At 39.8% G+C, this 22,160-nt stretch overlaps 1 protein-coding gene and 1 long non-coding RNA gene across 5 annotated transcripts in view; both read right to left on the reverse strand.

The window, feature by feature from the left end:
* The window catches only part of mura (ring finger protein murashka), a 39,035-nt gene that overhangs the window by 16,034 nt on the left and 841 nt on the right, over positions 1 to 22,160 (reverse strand). The window contains exon 1 of one of the 4 annotated variants that reach the window (XM_011645584.3): positions 1,162 to 1,537. The exons of 2 other annotated variants lie outside the window; for them this stretch is intronic. In XM_011645584.3, coding sequence (XP_011643886.2) covers positions 1,162 to 1,466 — 305 coding nt within the window. In that variant the 5' untranslated portion in view covers positions 1,467 to 1,537. Of the gene's footprint in view, positions 1 to 1,116; positions 1,538 to 22,160 lie in introns of those variants that run through there. One more of the 4 variants, XM_089082536.1, reaches the window with a different exon arrangement.
* On the reverse strand, positions 4,939 to 21,997 carry LOC148935151 (uncharacterized). The gene is made up of 2 exons (XR_016140668.1): positions 20,009 to 21,997; positions 4,939 to 13,458 (listed from the first exon to the last, which is right to left on the reverse strand). It is a non-coding gene; the product is annotated as an uncharacterized LOC148935151 (long non-coding RNA).

Consider the following 22,160-nt stretch of genomic DNA (forward strand, 5'->3'; position numbering starts at 1 on the left):
AAACGTTTGTCAATGTTTGCATGTACTTGTCATTATAAATTCATCGTATTTTTTAAATTTTTATAGAGCGGAACAAAGTTTCTATTAATATATCTTCTATCTCGTTAGATCTCTCGTTTGAAATTGTTTCGCCTATAGATTATTCATATGTCAAAAATATATACAAAATACAATGCCCTCCTTTTATGCAAGACAATCTTTATTAGAAAAATACTTACATATTTTTCTAATAAAGATTGTTTTGCGTAAAAATTTTCCGTGATTTGAAACGATTTTTGAAAAAACGTTCATATTACATTCAGTTAAACCGAAAGACACCCAAGTGGCTAATATTTTTGTGATGATGACCGTAATATAAATCCAAGTTTTTCCGTCAAAAACATACGTATTTAAAAACAGAAAGAATTATTTTTAACTATTTTCAATTTAATATTGTAACGTGATTTGTAATTTAATATATGTCATTGCTCCACTTTTTCTCTGCATTGAAATTAAATATTAATGTAAATATTAAATATTAATTCGATCTAAACGACTTTCCATTCATCCATTCATCCATTTTATATTTTTATGGAAAAAAAAGAATAGATACAAGAAATTAATTTTATGTAATTTTTCTACATAAAATAAAATTCGTTAAATCTTCGCATTATTTTCAAAGATTAACGTTAGGTTTGTCTCTGTGAGGAAAAATAACATTCTGTTACATCGGTATTTAAGGACCATCAATAATTAAGCCAAAGCACAACTTGAGGCACTTAATAACTACATTGATTATTTAGAGAACGGTAAAGTTTATCGTACATCCTGCAATAATAAACCATTATTTCTCCTCTAATAGGAAATTTCGAGATGTAAAAAGCATGTACCGGTAAACGTGGAATATTGGAGAAAAAGGCATATCGAGGGGAGTATTACCGCATCGTCACAAAGCGCGTCTCGTCGCAACGAAAGCATTTCCACGAGAAAAGATTAGATTTACCCCCGGCGAGGACTACACAGAAATATTCCCGTCACGGTACCCCACCGTCTGGGTCCCCCGTTCTCTCGAGCCGCGTACTCGGCAAGTGCACGCGCGCGCGCGCGTGCACCCTTACGACAATCGCGTGTATTCACCGGCTAGGGGCGGCGGCCGCAATTGCGCGGGGTTCGTTAATATACCCATTGTGATATCGTGGCGGGCACTGCCGGTACGGGTATTCCTTGCTGCCGGCGGCGAATTGCTGCTGCTGCTGCTGTTGTTGCTGCTGCTGCTGCTGCTGCTGCTGTTGCTGCTGCTGTTGCTGCTGCTGCTGAGGCTGGTGCTGCTGCTGGTGCGGACCGTGGGGGTGCCATCCACCGCTGCGGGGATGGGACGGTGCCGGGGCGCGCGCGTGCGGCCCCGACGGGGCGCCATTGGCCATCACGGCTCTGTAACGTCCATGCATGCCCAAGCCGCGATGCTGATGACTCCCGGGGCCATTCATCCTTCGTCCTGTCCCTCTTTCCTTTCGCTCGCGCCCCCCCCTCTCTCTCTCTCTCTCTCTCTCTCGCTTAGCCTCACCCTTTTTGTCACTTGCTCTCTCGTCCGGTATTCTCCTTCCTCCTCCTCCTCCTTCTCCCCCTCCTCGCCGTCGTCGTCGTCGTCGTCGTCGTCGTCGTCGTCGTCGTCGTCGTCGTCGTTGTCGTCGTCCTCGTCCTCACGCTTGACGCGAGGAGATTGCTTCTCGATGTGCGCGTGCGACGTTGGGTGCAGCCAGCCGGCTGTCCTCTCGCCTCTCTCGTAAGATCACCCGCTGAACCGATCGACGTGCACCGAGAGGAACCTGGCGAGGGTATTCAAACGTTATCTGGTCGGCGAGTATTCCGAACCGATGCGACCGGGTCTCTCTTTCCCTTTTCTCTCTCTGTCTCTCTAACCCCTTCCCCGGGCTTGACATTTCGAAACGCGAGACGGACGCGTCGAGGGAACATCCGAATCCGAGTTGGCCGCCACCGATATATCCCGCGCCCCGCCGATACTTTGATATTTTTTTCGCCATGGAAACTCGCTTGATCGTGTCGTGTTTATTCCCTGAAATACGCGGTACACGTGCCCGCCGCTCGAAAACGCCGCGAGTCCGGGGTCCGGAGAGCCTTTCGACGGAGATTTCCTTTCGGGGTTTTATCCTCTCGATGAGACACAAATGGCTCGCCTCGCGAGAACGTTTTAAACCGTCCGTGTCCGTGTCAAATAATCGATCGAGGCGGAAAGAAATGTGTGTCGCGAAGCCGCGGGAAGAAACGTGTCTCTCTCTCTCGCGATAGGCCACACTTATCCGCGGGCATTATCGGAAGACTTGTCTCAACCCGAGGAGATACCCGAGTTAAAATAACCCCGTCGGGGTATCGATTGTCAAAGTAAACGACTTGCGCAACCGATTGGCGAACCAAATCGGATGCGTTTTCCTCGTGGGCTACGCCCAATAATTTACGGATCGACGGTTTCTCATCGGCGTTGAACATCCTATCCTAATCATCCCTGGCCGAGCCCTCAATTTTCCCTCGCTCGTTTCCTTAGCTCGCGACCAGTGTTGCTAAAATATGTATACCTCATATGCAATACCGCGCGCGGCATTTCCTGGTAACCGCACCACCTACGTCTAAATGCAAAGTTGCCCGGAGCTGCGTTTCTCGAGAGTTTAAATAGCCTCATGGAAATTCATTAGACCCACGTTTACTATTTCAGGCATAGAGATCAATCACTTTATGGAAAAGCCGCGATATCGTTTTTAGCATCACCGACGCGCCGTTAAATACCGACGAAAAAGATTTCCGCGCTGCGTATTTATTAAAAAATTACGTAACGATATGGAAGTTATCATTGCAGTTCCGATTGCACGTAATAAAGTATAAATAGTGAGCAAAGTACAGGTAGACGTTTTATTCAAGAAATAACAATTTGGCTGGCGAGATAACATTTTTACCAACACTGGGCTGTCGTAATAAAACACTCGCGTGTATGTGGTGTGTGTGTGTGTGTGTGTGTGTGTGTGTGTGTGTGTGTGTGTGTGTGAAAAGGAACGACTGCGTACATGTAAATCGTATTTTTAATAAACGAACGGAGCGTTAGCAAAGTCACGTAATGCGAATATTTAGCGCCGCTAATTTCCGGAAATGTCGCACTCGTCGTAAAATAGCGCTCGCGGATCCTTCCTCGATTAACAGTTATTTTATATAACGACGCGACTTCTCGTCTAATGGACGAACGGACGTTCTTTGGATAACATCGGTACTTTGGTGCACACCGCGCGAGCAAAGAAACTTGAAAATCCATGAAGCTCGAGCTGTACGCAGGGCACTTCGACGAGCAACGAATTTTTCGACAAAGCAATTTTTACCAGAAACCATATCGTATTAAATAAGGCCATTTAATTTAATCGCTATTTAATTTTGTTGAACGATATTTCGAAAGGAATTTTGTAACCATCATCCTGCTAATTTTATCCGCGACATATCGTCACGAATTTTCCAGATAAAATGCTACGGTGTGAATTTGAAATGTGATTTTTCAGTAAACGTCTCAAGTAAATTCATCATTGTCGTATGCTTAACTGACGGAATCGAATAAAATAAAGTGGAAGATTAAAGTACGATCCAAGGTAGTAAAGCCTTTTATGACATCGTGAATCATGAATATAAGTTTTACGAATTAACTCCTAACTATAGGTACTTAATCACCTGCTATTAACGACGGCTTCCTAAAGTGCTACCTGAAGTATTCACTTCGCCGTTACTAATACCGTAGGTACTTGTAATATGTATCAGATCTATTCATCCCGACGATAATAAATTCTTGAGATTTAGGCTCGAATTGAGACTCAAGGCATCGAAATAGAGCGAGCATCAGGCGCCGATCTCGTCGCCATAAATTATTGCGATAATCATAAAGTATCAAACGGTTCTTGCAATAATAGGGGGAGGGGAGGAAGGGTTGCCTTCGTATTAAAGTCCCTCGCACACCTCGATGTGACTTCATGCCTCTCTTTTCCTTCGCAAAACGGCGGGGTATCGACAAGTACGGAGAAATATTAGCAATTCTGGGGTATTGACGAACATCCGAATAAGCGCTCCCTTTCGACAGCTCGCGACGGCACGCGAGGCGCACATTTAGACATTTACTAGCTCCAGGCGGCGAGAAAAGGAAAATGTGCTGGTACACATACGCGAAACAAACGCTATCCTCCCTCATCGATCGCGATGTTTACATAATGAATCGGGGGTAGTACAATCAGTCGTTAATGCAACAAGGGAGAGACACTTAGAAATAATGCATGCTGTCGCGCCGATAGGTCGGAGCATAGGGGAAAACAAATGGAAGGAAAGTTTTCGCCATCCGTAAAGGTGCGAGCGACGTTTATTGCTACTTGGGCGATGTAGATGCTAACTATAATCTACGCAAGCGAGAGAGAGAGAGAGAGAGAGAGAGAGAGAGAGGCAGCTTCGTGCAGCGAGAGGGAAGTAGACAACAAGAAAAACGAAAATGGGGATGCATTTCAGCGATTATCGTAAAATGCGCTGCGAGTGAAAAGGGCGGCGGCTTCGTATGGGGATAGGAGGGAAAGACGGGGAAATAAGCGAGTCCCTTGACTGGAAATACGTTCGATTCGAATTGTGCATAATTGATTGCCGTAATTTCCGCGAATGCGATGTACTTGAAGAGCATGGATAATGGAACATTATTAAAGTTCGACGGTTTAAAAAGTCTACAATTGATACTGACACACTCCCCACATGCTGATAATACGTACACATACCGTTCACCTCTTACCTGAAAAGTCATTTAATTCGAGTCACTTCATTTTGTACATCTGTAATTCATCTCGATTCCATCGTTAGAAAATCAGCGTGTCGGTTCAAGTTTTGAATAAGTAGTAACGCGAATCGCCGATATAACTGCAAAACGACCTATTTCATCTATTCTTGTTTTGTGATATCTTATTATAGTGTACCATGCATATGTACATACGTACTCCGTATGGCAACATTCTATTACAGGACACAGATCGAGATATTGCAACAAGCTTTTACTCTTTTTTTCTATAAATTGCACAGAAATATACCGTAATAATAATGTAACGTAACGTAACGTTTGGATGGAGATTGCAAAAATCGCACTTTCTTGAATGATATTCGATCGAAAAATATCCCAAATAATCAAATAATGCAAAAGCAATATCAATGAACAAATTTTATACGAATCAATATCAATACATGTATTTTTGCTCGCAGCGATAATAAAGATAAATTTGATATAATTTCACTTTCCTCTGTAATTCACGATATTTAATCGATAAATCTAATTTTTATTTCTTAATCTTTTTATATGTCATTAAATATATGGTAATGTATTATCTTGCCTACATATTATTCTTTTATTATCTTAATAATTATCATTTAATTTAAATTTATAAAAAAAATATATAAAAGGCACCGAAAACGCATTTAAAGAATTTTTAATTTCTCAATTTTTTTTTAGTTTTGATATTTCATTTTTATTTAGTTCTATAATATTTAAATTATCTCTTAAATGATAATTTTTAATATTTAAATTATTTCTTAATGATAACATTTTCAATTATTTCTGTAAGAAAAACCGCCAACAGCAAAAATATTTAAGTAAATCAAAATGAATAGATTTACTACGAGCATGTAGACACGACACGCGACGTGAAGTTAAGACATGACGAGATGATTAACAATCGATTTAACAATTCGTTCACTGTACTTCGGAGTGAATGACTGAGTTTCGAGTCATTAGCTTCGATGAATTATTAAATGATCGTTGAAACTTAGCCTGCAAGATTATTTCAGGTAATAATATGAAAATTACCATCTGCACAGAATGGTCTGCTTCTGTGTATGTGTTACAAGAAATGATATGATTTCCCAGCGCATTGGACTTTCATATTTCGTATACCGCGAGCATTCATTTAGCATTCATTTACGGTATTTACGTCGCGATTCGATCGCGATGCGATTTCCACGCTGCATGTCGACTCGCGATTGATAATACGTGCTATAATGATAATGGAATATAACGAATGACTTTCTAATGCACCATATTCAATTTTTATGTCGTACAAAAATTATGTAATATTATATTACATATATTATTGCATATTATATGCAATTATATACTTTTTTTTAAAGCAACTACATATACATTTCTTCATAATTAATTCGCCTTATTATTTAACACAAAAATATATTAAGGCAAGGCAATCGAAAAGGAAATATTTTATGAGATATCTCATCTTTTTCGTAACGAGATATTTCAAAATAAGATATAAAATATTTCGAACTATTAATTTTCTAATAATACTGTATTCAAAATACTGAAAAAAAATCGTATTGCCTAAGAGAAATCACATAATTGTATTAAAAAAAAAAAATCAAGGCAAAAGACCTGAAGTTTATTAGAGAGAGATAGTTTCTAAAAATATTTTTATTGTTCATTGAAACTCGGATAACCTCATCTATAATTCAGGCATACCGAGAAGAAATTTATTTTTTTTTATCGTTTACAAGCCGAGAATCATTACTCTTGCGCGTCTCGAGTAAAAATTGACTTTTAAATTCGACGTAACGATAGTAGAACAGCGTGTCTCGACGCACTTAATTCGGCGAGAACAATAGCCATCCCTTACGGACAATTTGAACAGAGTTATGCGCGGCGTTCTGTTTGCGTTCTTCGGCATCGGCGAGGCTCTCTCTCGGAATCCTTTCTCGACTCGCCGACGCTTTTTGTGGGCCTTTTTAGGCCCCGAAGAACCACCTCGGCATCGCCAGGCCGCCCCGTGATTCCCGGCGCAGGTCCGAGAAAACGATTAAGTGAACCGGAATATCCAGGCCCCGTTGCTTGGGACCCAAGCTCCTTCCCCTCCTCCCCCTCCTTTCGTGCGGGGCCCCGAGAGCTCGTGTTCGAGGGAAAAATGTCTGCGGAGCTCGACGATAACCGTAAGTTCGTGTATTTTTAGGCGGGCCTCCTTCGTGTTAGCTCGCTTGACGTTGACAACGTGATAAAGCAAGTCGACCGACGAAGAGAGAAAGAGAGACGGGGAACTTTGGTCTTTAAAGAGGCGAGGCCCGTCCCCGCGGTAAATGCCTTTGAACAAAATACGATATGCGAATGAGAGGTCACGAAACACAATGGCGAAGTATATTCATACATGTACTTGTCAAAAATGAACACATCCCGTGTCTCCTCCCTATCTCTTCCGGTTAAATTAAGAATAATAGAACAAATAAACTTTCGAAAGTACCGCGAAAGTACTGCGAGTTTTTACACTCGTAACTCACACCTCTTCTTCACTATCATATTGAACAAAAAAGTAACTACATAAAATTTTATGATACAACGAATCACTACTTCAGGAGACTCGAATGAGTGTCCCTGACATGAAAATAATATTATTTTATTTGTTAGTGCGTTTTTCTTCCGAGAATTCTAGAAAATATACTAAAAGTATAAAGCGACACAAAAAATTTATTTCGAATCGAAGCGAAAAAAAGCGAACAAATATAAAATATAATATTTTTTTCGTATTGTGGTTCGTGTTTTTGGATTTTTGAAAAAAAACACAAAGTATATTATACTGTAATAAAATCATATGACCATGTCAAATTTATTAAAATTTATTTAATAAAATTATTAGGCTGCCTACTGAGTATATGTCATTTATTATCCTGTTCTTTTAAATTTATTTGTTCTTTGTAACTTTCGAAAGGTGTATCTAGACTTTTGACAATAATACGATGTGTGTGCGTATGAATTAACGAATTCCTTCGTTTCTTTTATCGTTGTACCTTTAATATCGTCTCTCTTCGCGCTGCGTCGCGACTATTGATCGTCGTGTTCGAAGAACTATTTCTCGATGAAGGCACAAGGTAAACGCGGAACGTAGGATAGAATTATGCGATGCGATTCTGCCGTGCATTAAGTAGAATATTGCGAAAGATGTTCAGAAATTTTATATATATATATATATATATATATATATATGAGGGACGCGCAGCGAGGTGAAAATAAGTCTCTCGGATCGCCGAGGAATGAAATCAGAAATGAAAATGATATTCCGAGATATTGTTCTCAAGATCCGACGACTGTAATGTAAACTGGTGATGGAAAGAAGAAGGCACGTTCGTTCCCGAAAGCACGCTCTCGCGCGTTTTGAGGTGCTCAAAAGCGGAATCGCGGTCTCCTCCGTCCTCACACGCGAAATCGGTTCCTCTCGAATACCCGTGTGGTAAATATTCACGACATCGCCTCGTCGCAAAAACCTGCCACCAGCTTCGAAGAGAACCGGAAGAGAGTAGAAAAAACGGAAACACTCGCGCTCGTACGAACGTTCGTTATTTGACAACAGAATTATTAAGACGAGGATTATAGTAGTGAATAGGAAGTCGGATCATCAGACCTCACAAAGAGAAGAACGAATTATCGATCTATGTCTCGCAATACATATATAAAGCGCGGTATAAAGGCCATCCTCTTCGTCCATCTACGACGTTTTTTCACGTTATACAGTACATTACGTCGACGCGTTCATCGGCGAGCGGTTTCGCCTATGTACAGGCTTCTTAAATCCGCAGTCCGCGGTGCATGCGAACGGATATTTTTAATCGAAACAATCTCGTCTCGAAAAAGCTAAAAATATAAAAAAAGGTAGAAGGCTCAATAAAAATGTCCACTATCTCGCGGCCAATAATAACAACAGGTTTCGCGATTGAAGTTAAGAACGCTACTTCCCCTCCCCCCCCTCCCCTTTCACGCCTCTCTCTTTCTCGCTGTATCGTCTATGTCGCTCGCGCCGTTGCCTCCGATTCTCTTTATGGGATTTCTTCATGAAATTTTGAAGCGACGCGTGGGATATGCATCGAGCGGACATCGCGAGCAACCCGGGCAACCGAGCGGCCAGTCAGCCGAGGTAGACACCGTTGCCTCGATATGCGTGGCGATTCGTGCCGGGCGCACGCCGCGTGTATGTATATACAGCGGGACCAGAGAGAGCCGGGAGCGGGGTCCAGCCTCCTGGTGATGTGGTACGGTGTGTCTGCGCGAGCGGAGAGAAACCCGTTTACCTTTAAACCGTTCGCCTCGCGGTAGCGGCGACGACGACGACGGCGACGGCGACGACGACGACGACGACGACGACGACGACGACGACGACGACGACGACGACGACGACGACGACGACGACGACGACGACGACGACGACGACGACGACGACGACGACGACGAAAAGGGACGAAAGCAAAAATGCCGAGGCGAGGCGAAGTCAAAGGAGGAATCGGCTACGAGTTAACGCGCGTGTACATTTCGGATTATCATTTCTAACGAACCGCTGCACGAATTTTGCCGAAAGCTGTGTGCTTCTTATGTGATAGGTTCAACTTGATGAAACTGAGACTTCCAAGACCGTCTGGAGATTTAGCTCTCCGCTTTAAGTCGAATATAAAACGTCGGAGCGTGTCAAATCTTGGAAAGTATCATCGAGGAAACATTTCAAAACAGAAAACGGATCGACTGCACTTCGAAAATACAAAATACGTCGAAATAAGAGCGACGAGAGTATTCAACGGAAAGAAAATATCGACGAGTATAAGGTCATAGTGCATGCATAAGAATCAAATTTTATTTTATTTAAAGATAAACTTTAGTAGCATAGTAAAATGTCTATCTAAGCAAAAATCGTCTTGAGCTGTCATATTTCAACGATATGTAAATACAGATTGCACGAGTGGAAAAATCTTGAAATTTTTTTTCCTAATGAAAGAGATAAAAATCGAAAATTATGCTTCAATCGGCGCCGTATGATTTTTCATCTTTTACTCTTTATTATTCATATATTGTTCTCATATTTCATCGCACGCACGCCCATGGCACTGCTTCGACAACTATTTCGGCACCGATTCGAGTGTAGCGAATGTGTAACATTCTATCGGCTTGAAATCCATCGACTCCTTCGAAATAGCGGCAGCAGCGGCGGCGGCGGCGGGCGTTCTCGAGCAGCTGCGTTTTCGATTTTCCGACACACAGCTGGCCGTTGCCTTGCCTTGCCTTGCTTTGCCTTGCATTGCCTTGCCTTGCCTCGCCTCGCCTCGCCTCGCCTCGCTTCGTCTCGCCTCGCCTTGCCTTGCCTTGCCTTGCCTTGCCTTGCCTTGCCTCGATTTGATTCGACTTGACTCGACGCGAGTCGAGTTAATCTCAGACTTTCATCGTCCACTCGAGCCTTCGAACCCTCGATGCAAGAACAAAGGTCGTCGGTCCTCGGGCCGGAAATCGAGGCCCGGTTGCCGGGGAGGGGCCTTCTTTAAGAGCATTTCGGCTTCCTCCGAATCCTCCAGGAATCGCCAGGCCGAGAGGGCTTGAAGGAGCTCACTCTCTATCGATCCAAACCGCTTCGTATCACGAAACTGGCTGGCACCTCAGAGAGCTCGAGAGGAAGGGAAATGGAGAATGGAGGGACAGAGAGAAAGAGAGAAAGAGAAAGAGAGAGAAAGAGAGAGAGAGAGAGAGAGAGAGAGAGAGAGAGAACAGAACGATGGTGTGAGAGAGAGAAAGAGAGAGCGACGGAGAAAGGGAGAGAAGCACGGAAGAGAGACAGAAAGAGAAAGACCCATCTTGCTCTCCGAAAGATAGTGATCTGACTACTGATTTCACGTTTTCCTCATCGCATTAATTTTTTTGTTTTCCATCGAATGTGTTGAACTTCCCTCGTCTTTAATTACAGAAATATATACATATCTTGTATATTGCTATTCATTTAGCAAATCATATCTGTCCCGTACTATAAATATATTTTTAAAAAGCAAAATTATATTTTCTCTAATTTAATGAAAGATCTATTGAATTTGCTAGATTTTGATCGATACTTGCAGAGCCATGTAAGTCATTTGTTATTTACAAAAATAAATACAAATAATATTCCACCGCAAGAAACTCCTTCAACTTTAGAGTTGCATATATTATATTCAAGAAAAAAATCTTAAATCTATAATCATATAAAAATTTTGATTATGTTCATTATTAATAAAAAAATCCTCGATACTCTCTTATATTTCGTAGAATTAGATGAAAGATTAGATGAAAGATTAAACTCGGGTAGCGCATTAGTTTTATTCACATTTCGTACGTATCGCTCATATATGTCATGACCATTTTACGTCATCATTATAAATTGACTTATCGATATTTTCGCAAGAGAAAATCAGCAAATGCTGCATAAAAAATAATATTGCGCTTATTGCAGTCAAAAACGTATACATATATACATGTATACGCGATCCTGAATCGGTAAATTCAGAAAGCGGGACGGGAGGATGTGGACATTAAAATATTCAAGATACGTTCGACGAGGACGTGGTCCTCTAGCGGATGCATCTTCTTCTCTGCGGATAACGAGTTTTCAGAAATTATTACCATCTTGTGTGAAATTGTGACCATCTTGTGCCGTATAAAATATATATTGCAAAAAAGAGGACTGCGCCGGTTCGCTGACACACAGAACGCTGAAGATAACACTTGTTCTAAATTTCGCAAGTGTTATCTTCGATATTCTCGACCGTTATATCACACACAAACAGCGCAATTATAAACTCGCATCAAATGCTTACATTAATTTGACAAAACAAAAAAAAAAAAGATGATAGACAGTAAAGAAAGACGCAATGTAATTGCAAATAAAGATCATCAGCTGTTGAAAATCAATTGTATGCAGAATGATTTTCTTTTTTGTGCGAACGTGGTTTCTTCTTAAATAAACTAATTATGTCTTATCAATAATATATTTATAGAAGTTTTTTATCTGATGTAATAATATATAAAAAAAAAATCATTTGTTTATCTCTTCTTCTCTTCCTATTTCTGTCATATGGTATGATCCTTGATTTAATTCTTCGTAGGCATTAATTATACATTAATTATTAACAAAGAATGAAACTATTTAAATTCTATTAGAGTCTGCCACACGCATATTATTACGTAAATCCATAAGAATATCCGCTTGATGCGAAAGTTATTACCGTTATTTACCGCATTGCGAAACTTATAATCACGATCCGTCGCACGTTATGCCAAGTAGATTTTTTTTTTCTATTACGCGTGCGTGCATTAATTATTTTATTATCTTTCTAGCGAGGTCACACTTAATTTACCATGTATTTCGATTATCCCTTCATTGGATTTTTGAATAAATAGCCGAGACAATGGTGTAATAAATCTCGAAAAGATTTATCCTACTAGCATCTTCCAAGACATTAACAATTACAAATAAGAGGCTTTATTAAGAACGATGTAACGATTCAATAGCATCAATGGCTAAAAATATCTAGCTCTAAGAGTTCTAGTTAAATTTTAAAACTATAAACAAATAGAGAGAGGTCTGTAAATTTAGCATCTCCAAATGTGAATTTTTACAAAATTAATCTCGCATTTTATTATCCACAATTTGTCCATATTTAATATTTGTTTATAATTAAATATTTGTTTATAAAATAATTATTTTTCGTCCATTCAACAAAAGAAAATTATAAATAGGCAAAGAATTAGATAAAGCATAAAACATATAAAATAATTTTTAATAAATTATTTAATACATTCAATTTTTATGTCAGAAATAATAAATGGAATTTAAAAAAGAAGATGTAGAAAAACATCGATATGACTAAAAAAAAAAGAAAAAAATAACGGAAAACAAGAAGAGGAAATATACGAATTACAAATTGGATAATGGATTTTTTAATAAATAGCCGAGACAATGGTGTAATAAATCTCGAAAAGATTTATCCTACTAGCATGTCTTCCAAGACATTTTTAAAGAAATTAAGGAAGATATCATCCGCAAATTAGATAGAGACTCTATTAGGCAGACCAATATTAAATTTCAAATAAAAAGACGTCCAGTCTTTGCAAGAATCTCTCTCGGATCGGTTAAGTAACCCAGTGAATCGGTACACGCGCGTACAAGTATATGTACCGCCCAGGTCACGTGACCGTACATTTTACATTAATAAACGGTAAGATATTGACGGGGCGGGGGAGAGGCGGGGATCGCGCGGAATTGCGCGCGGCCGAACGGGACGTTGCGAGCGGCCGATACCCGGTTGAAAAGAACCGGGTTCCTGCGTAAAAGCTAAACGCGAGCCAGTCCGGCGGTGCAAGTAGTCCCGAGGAGCCGCTTCGATTTATCGAACGTCGGGTCTTGCGCCGAGGCAATCGCGCAATTACTCGAGCGAACCACGCCAACTCGCACATCGGCGTCTCCGCTCGAAAAGGTTGCGGCCTCTCCGTCATGGCCGCTAAGAAGAAATTCGCGCGTAGCTCCCGATGGCTTCGTGAAAACCCTGGAATTCCTTCGTCGAATTTAACTGACGCGCGATCCACGTCCACCGTGTCAAAATCGTAACTTTGAGCAGTCGTCGGTCGGAAAGATGACTCTTACAGAGAAAAAAAAAAAAAAAAAAAATTAGTATCAAATTGAAACAAATATTCTCATATATAAACGAGATTATATAATATTTTTAAAAATTTTAATTTAAAATTTTTCTTGATTTGATTGAATTTGTATCGATTAATATTACTTTTCAGCTCAATTCAAAATTGAAAATCTTCTTTCATATGAAGATTATAATATTCTTGTTTGTGTATACTTTTGATTTAAGACTAATTTTTTTCTGTGCTATTTTAATCTGCGGTTTTGATCAGTTATAAAACAGAGACTCTTCTTCGATGAGAAGCTTATGCCTTCCAAAAGCGAGAAATATAATAGATTAATTATAAATATAATTCCATCGCGAGAGTTTCCTCCTCAAATTTCAACTCGAAAAATTCAATTTCGAAGGGAAAGTTTTCGAGAATACGCATTACATTCGAAATGAGGGAGTATCCGGGAAAGGCTTTGCGACTTTACATACTTGTTTTCTGTTCGATGTGATTGCGTAACCGTGCAACTAGATCTACATACGTACTAGATGGACATCAAAGAAAATGACTGTTCTTTCGAACACACGATTAGGATAGCCTCCTCTGGGAGAAAACTCCTTTGGGCAGACACAAATAACTAGCTTTTCGAAGTTGAAACGAATCTCGGAGGACTGAAGGGCAAATCACGAACATATATGTACACATCTTTAACTCGTTTCTCTCGTGCAGCATAATAAGTCTGATATCACGATTTCGGAAGAATTGATTATGCGATTATGCCCAGCAATGAAATTATGAGCGTGGAATTTCTTGGTGACCTCAGTAAGAATATTATAATGTCTAACATTAAAAAGGAATTAGTATATCGATATTTTACATATGTATTACCAAATATGTAAATTCTATGTGGATATTCACATTTAAATTATTGACGTTTCTCAATAGCTCATTAAATTTTATTGCAGCTTTATCTCCGAATCAAACTCGTGCTTTCTTTAACATAGATAATAAATTGCGTAATTAATATTTAATACTTTATAAAATCTATAGAACTTATAAAAATATCGACAAATCATGAATGCTCTTATTTTCATTTTTTTCTTCAATTTTTTTCGTTCAATCACTATTAAAAAAAAAGTGAAAAAGAGAGAAATCGCAAAAACAAAGAAATTAACAATTCTCGTGAGATATCACTCGATGACCTTTCGAATCATTCGATTGAAATATCGAGAAAGTGGCAGAAACGCACGCAATGCCACGCTATCAATATCGTATTTAATCGCACAGAAACTACGTGATAGTTGAACCGCGCAATCGAAAACGTTTCTCCAAAATCCAAAATTCTTCTAACCTTGGGAGAAAAAAAATGAAAAAACTCAATGAAACAAAACGCACTTTTCTTGGTGTGTCGTTCGTTTTATCTCAAATATTTCATGAAATTTCGAGCAATCACCATAGCTGTACATCTGCAATAGCGACTTACAGAAAAATTAATATTATAATTGATTTCCGAGAAAGAGAGAGATGGAGAGAGTAATGATTAATTTCTTTTCATGCCTTACGGCATGCCCTACGTAGTGAGGAACAGCGATTGTTCACGTCCGTTCCAGAGAGGCATTTCCACGAAAAGTTTAGTCAACCAAGAGAACGCCTTTTCACCTGGAGAACATCGCATGCCTACGCAAGATTTGAATAAAACACCATAGAAATGTATTTCAAGTGCGAAACACGAAATCGCAATTAAATCTTGAAAAAAAAAAATTCTATTCAGAAAATAGAAAAAAAAATATATATATATGTATACATACATATTATTCGTAAAAACATAATATATATAATTAATAATTTATATAATGTTATTATCATTAAATTATTATTAATTTTATATGTTAATAATAATTTACAATATGTTATATGTACAATAAGCCGTCATACAAAAAAGATATTACTTGCGCGCGTGCATGTATTTATATATGAAATATATTACAAAAGAAATTTTGAAAAAGATTAGAACAAAAATCTAGATTGTTTCAAGATTTCTCCTTTTTCATTGCCATTTTCTTAAAAATATAATATTCCGTTTAAAAATCACAGTGACATTAAAAAAACTTTCTTTTAATTCTTTTATATTATTAAATTCTATATCAAACATAAGATTTTTACAATTTTTTTATATATTTATCTTCTACTACCTAAATATTATATCAAATTTATCTAGATATTCTCTCTCTCTCTCTCTCTCTCTCTCTCTCTCTCTCTCTCTCTCTCTCTCTCTCTCTCTCTCATGCACACATGTAACAGAAATAAGGATAAATAATAAGACCTCCGCTGCGCGAAAATTGTGACATGGATACGAAATCGCATTGATACGAAGCATTCGGTATTCGTAAACAAGCTGATTTCGACTTTCACGATTTTTTACAACGTGGCCAGAATCGCGGCCAAGAGTTTTCCCGGTTTTGCCGCAACGTTAAGTGCGGACGGCTTCCGCGGCCGATCGGCGATGCGCTCGTGAGAGCGAAAGTGCCCAACAATTGCGACGCGTATTCCGTGATTGTTGCGAGATTATTGCAAGCTGATAAATTGCGCGTTGCTCATCCGCGCGGCCGCGAACAACCGCGCGCGAAGTACGCTTTCTCGATTGCCGGATTGACGCGATCGCGTATCAATATATTGAAGACAACAAAGAGAAAATAAACTTCAAATACGAATTCTCGATCCGACGAGAGGAAACGTAATCGTAAAAAAACCAATACGATACGAGGGAAATAAGTTTAAATGTGCGTTTTACGTCTCGTATATGGCCGGGTTCCATATACCGGGAACAGATTGGAATCATATTTTTTTTGCTCAATCTGATACTAGTTTTAGATATTCGTAATTCTGTTTAAAAGATCGTTACTTGGAAACAAAGAATGCAACACATAAAAATGAGGCTTCGTAAATATGAAAATGAATATCTATATATATATATATATATATATATATATATATATATATATATATATATAATTATATAAAACTTTTAAATGCGTAACTACTTGCATAAATAATTACTCTTCTAGAATTTATTTTGTTTTAATGTAATTTTATTTGCAAGCAAATAACAATAAGTAGCGATAAATTCTTGAAAACTCAAGTTCTGCTCAAGATCACGTATGTCTCTCTTTCTCTCTCCTAAAGAGGAAACGGCATGCTTTCTCTTATCGTCGCAAACTGATTCATGACTCTCGTCGTTAATGTGTCATTATTGACACGTCACGCTGCTAGAGATAAGTCAAGCAATGACAACGTCATATAGAAATCGAAAACACGAGAAAAATCACTTTTTCTCGATGATCTCAACGGCGACGAAAATGTGCGTTTATTTTTCCTCCCTTTTTCCCAGGAGGGAAAATAACCCCCTATCCCGGGGTTATCCGCGACAGAGAGGGCGTAGGGTTCCTCGGGAATAATTCTAAAGGGAGAGGAGGGTGAGTCACAGAAAGATCGCAACCTGGATCCGCTGTAAAGATTCGTACGTCCGAAATTTATCTGACGTATAGCCAGCGATGGCTATAGCTATTATAGAAAATACCGATCGGTACCTGGGGCTCGGCGGTGGAAGGCTTCCTGAAAAACCCCCGAGAGATACCTGTCTTCTTCCCCGGTCACCACCTGCTCTCTCTCGCCGCTATAAGACCTTCACGGACATATGTCTGGCGAACAATATTCCCCGAGCAGCTTGCGCGTTCCGGGATGGTAGCAACTCCCCCCCCCCCCCTCCCCGGGACCCCGGCTGGCCCAAGTTTCTTGTGCATAACGTTTAGCAATCCTCCTCACTTTGTCCCCGTCGTCATTTAATTTGTCATTAAACGTACGACCTTTAGGGGGAAGGCAACCGACACCTATCGACGGGACTTCAAGATTTATGTGAAACCATCATCGAAGTTAAATCCGTTGATGACCGGGCGTTTCGTGTGCGTGAGACAAGTTATTTCTCTCTCCTCGAGCTGTTTACCAAAAGGCGACGTATCGACGTTTCCTCGCACCCGTAATGAAATGCTTAGCCGCTCGCGCTTGTAAATATGCAATATCTTGGGTCTTAGAGAGGTCGGAATAAATTTATTCTTTATTCAAAATAAGGAGCCCAGAGCGCGTCTTCTCTCCGATATATCGGCGGACAATAATAATCGACGTAACGTGACGTTTTAATTCGAACTTCATCTTTTGTTCCGAATATTAATGCACAGCGGAAAGATAACATCGATATCGCGGTTCGTACGAATGCGCAAGGAAAGTTGTCTCTTCGTTCGAGAGCTAAAATTTCGAAAACTGTTCTTCCTCTCCGACTGAATCAACGCATATATGGCACGCGGATTAAGATACATCGGCAAAGTTGTCCTTAACACTATCGTTTTATCTTGCAAACTACTATTGAAAAGTTTATGGGTAACGTAACCTTCAAGATATCACAAAAAAATTATCTTTTTCATTCGGAACACAAAGAATATCAGATGTGTTTTCTTCGATGCAAGGACACGGTGAGAGAAGTATAACGGAATAAAAAAAAAAAAACAGTCGTAGACTTCGAGATAGATAGCGATGTGCTGTTGCGTTCAGAAAGAGAAGAAGAAGAAGAAACATAGTTTATCGTGATAGTGTTGTATTTCTTCGGAAGGAGGTCGGAAGGACTCGTCATATATAAACCATGCCGTCCTGACAAAAGAGAAGAAGAGGAAAATCAGAAGATGCATGAAGAGAGAGCAGAGATATCATATATAAGAACAATAATGTACTTTGTATATATTACGCGATTCTGTGTATTGCATCTGATTAATGTTTATTCCTACTAAAGTAAAGTAACTTTAATCTGAGTTTAACTTACTTTCTATTCTTTTTTAATTTAATTAAGAATTAGAAAAAAATAAAAAATAAATTAAATTGAGATTAAAATTAGAAGACATTGGTAGGACTGGTCATAAGATGATCATCATAGAATAGAAGTTAGAAATTGCGAAACGCTAACGAGTTCATAATTTCAATTATCTTTATATTTTTATCATAAAAGTTATATGTACACTATTAATTAACAGTAATTGTAAAAAAAATTGTAAAAAGATGATAAAAAGATTGTAAAAAAAATCGTAAAAAAAAATGTAAATATAAAAAATTGTGATCAAAGTTATTGCAAATGAACTTTTTATTAACGCCAAGCAAAAAAGGAGGAAATGAGAGAGAAGGAAGAGACAGAGAACGAGAATTATTTCGTAAAATGCATAGCGCACACGTATTCGAATGTTGACATAATCATAATTTTGGTCTCGCAATGCATGATTTTGACTACAAGAATTATTCGTCGCTAAGCGACAGAAAATTTAAAAAAAAAAAGAATCAATATGAGAACAGCGAACGCCATGCCAAAATTAATATGATAGACATCCGAATCCTTTTCCGTATTTTTGCACGAACGTTTTATCACACGTGCCAATTGGCATTCGGAATTGAAAGGAGACGGAGAATCGGAGTTAAACGACGTCGGCTGACCTTAACTAATATGTTTACGGAGGCGGCCCGTATGTCTCAGGAGTCAATAATTTTGCATTTATTTCGCGATCGTATCTCTTTTTTCTTTCCTTTTTTCTAAATCCGCAGCGTGAGACGCGGACATTCCGTTCGCGCGGCATTTGCATTATCACGTACACTGTACGTGATAACATAAATGCGAACGACGAATGTTTGCGCGATCGACGGTCGGAGCGAGTCGATCATATAACCGAGTCACTTATTCTATTTATTTATCGTGCATAAACGAGGAACATTAAAGCGTCCAAGAACGACAAGCGCGCGGCGCGTGGTTGAATATACATACATATGCGCGTTCAATGTCGAGCCACGAAGACGATCTTCGTTCCCCTTTTACGCTTTACTTAGGTCAGAAACATGTCGAACACATTTCACACATTTTGTTTGCGCGTCTGGAAAACCTTTCCGATCAAATCAGCGACTAAATAATCGCGGGATAAACAAGGTGAAGCAACGTACCGCCGATCGGACCCCGCGTCCACCTCGATTCCAGGGCGAATCTAATATATATATATATATATATATATATATATATATATATATATATATATATATATCAATCTAATATATATCATGAAACAAGAATTTTCAATAATCGCTTTTCGGTGATTTTATTTTAAACGGGCGCGCTTGCTCGTCGAATGTATATATATATATATATATATATATATATATATATATATATATATATATATATATCTCCGTGTGATTAATTAAAAATAGGTGGACGTTGTATTACATTGACCTTCGTATTTATTCATCGCGCTCATTGCCAATCATCGTGTTTACTCTTTCATGAATCGTATAAATATTACCAAAAAGTATCACAATATATTTTCCCGCGTGCGAAATATCGTATTTTTTTTTCGCGACACCCGAAACTGCAAAACAACGTGTGTGTGTGTGTGTGTGTGTGTGTGTGTGTGTGTGTGTGTGTGTGTGTGTGTGTGTGTGTGTGTGTGTGTGTGTGTGTGTGATTGTTAAAACAGAAAAAAATACCATTTTTATTAACGTTTCCATGCAAGATGTAAGAGCGGCAGTGCCGAATGACGAAGGAATTTGTCCCGCGAATTTGATCGAGGAAGCTTCGGATTTAAAGCGCGAGAAAAAATACGAAAGATGCTGCTTTGAAGAGCCGGTGACATTCGTCGAGTCGCAAGACAAGTAAATATTTCATTCCAGCAAACGGACGATGTAATACTGTTTTGCAATGTCGATTGAACGAAGAGAGGCACGCCGAGGAGGGAAAAAAGAAGGAAATATGACACGTCCGAGATAGCGGATCGTGTTATGCGTGCAGAAACGCATCCTTTGCTCCAAGATCTTTTCTTAGGCTAATCAAAACGTGCGAATCCGTTTTGTTAGAATTTCAAAAGCAATACGATTATTTGTAACATCGGAAATATGATCGTTGTCTAGAAAAATAATGTCCTTTTTTAAGTAAATAGAGATTCAGCGGTAAATTTTAATTGTATATCTTACGTCATAGATTAAAATCTCCAATGGGGAGCTAGAAATAGTGGAAAAGGTTATTCATTGTGAAACGGTGTAAGATCGGTTTTTAAAAATAACAAATAATTATTTAAGGTCATTCATCAGTCTTCGCACAAAGGCACAAATGACGAAATCATTCTTATAAATAGACCTCTTCAAACATGATCATCGTTTAGTGATTTATTAAGAAATCACTAAACCGAAAAGAAATTACAGGAAATGAAAGTTGGACTCTCGAAATTCTTCCGAAATTAACAAACTGGAATGGCTTCTCGAGTTTCTTCGCTGAATTAACGTTCGTTTCAACATTGTCCGTTCAACGTCGCGTTATCTTCGGACAATTCCAGGACGCCCTGTATAATCCCGATGAGATCAATCGAGTGGCTAACGCGCCTGACTCACGATTAATCTTAACAAGGAAGAAAAAGGGGAGTTCAACGAGCACGCACGGAGGGGCTGCCCGAGACACCGAGATATTAGAAATCACGCATTAATCGCGATTAACTCGATCGCCGCGGATACGATCGGTGAACGGCATTTCTTCACGTATCCTCGTCGTATCCCCCGTCGTACTCTCCGGCGAGAGTAAACAGAGAGAGAAAGAGAGAGAGAGAGAGAGAGAGAGAGAGAGAGAGAGAGAGAGAGAGAGAGAGAGACTGTTTGTGCGTCGGAATTCGAAATCATTCCGATTTTCACTCCCTGTTTACGTCTCGCGGGGGAGAGGCGCAAAGGGATGAGAAGGGAGGGGATTACGGGCGCCGAGGCTCGACGTTGTAACGTGCGAAGATGCGCGGAATCATTCGCTCGTTCATAGTGTACGAGAAGCCGTCGCTTTGGCTACGCATCCATTCCGCGTTTTAAGCAAAACACGGGTGTCTCGTCCGAACGGCAGCGGAGCACGGCGGGGCGAGCAAAACAATCGCGGAGCTACGTCGTCGACAGGAAAAAAAAAAGATTCCTTGGCACTCGTGTGTACTATTGTCGATCGACAATAATATCGTCACGACGACGACGATAGCGATAACTGTGATTATGATGATTGTGATGACGATGACGACGATGACGACGATGACGACGGTGACGGAAGCGCCAAGGCGTTCGCGATGACAGAATGATCGAAAGGTCAAACGAAAATCTCCCCCGGAAGAAAAGATACTCGGGAAGGGATAAAAAAGCGAATGTGCGATAAAAGAGAAGATGCGGGGTATAGATAAGTGAGGGAGAGTAGGAGAGGAAGAGATGCGAATTTTTCGATTCCGGTAACGTGGTCCCCCTCGACGAGAGAGAAAGAACGAAAAGAAAAGAGAAAGAAAAGAAGAAAACATATATACGCGATGGAATCGCACGAAGGATCGTCGTTTCCGTTCCCGTGTGCGTTCCGTGTGGCATACGAAAGTGCTCACCGCTACCGGAGGGGGGGGGGGGGAGAGGCGTATCGATTCGGACAAAATAATTGTGGCCAAGTCGCGGCCGTCGTGGGTCGTGGCGAGCCGAGTTACACTTTTACGCACTTGATAACCGAGGTCGTGTAGAGCCGCCGTGTAGAGAGTCTTTAGTCACCGCCCAGCTCTCGGTTGTCCTCGTCCTCGTCGTTGTCCGTCGTCGTCGTCCGTCGTCGTTGTCGTCGTCGTCGTCGTCGTCGCGACGACCGCAATCG

This window comes from Pogonomyrmex barbatus, unplaced genomic scaffold, assembly GCF_055798465.1.
Source record: "Pogonomyrmex barbatus isolate J1 unplaced genomic scaffold, ASM5579846v1 scaffold6, whole genome shotgun sequence".
Lineage (NCBI taxonomy): Eukaryota > Metazoa > Arthropoda > Insecta > Hymenoptera > Formicidae > Pogonomyrmex > Pogonomyrmex barbatus.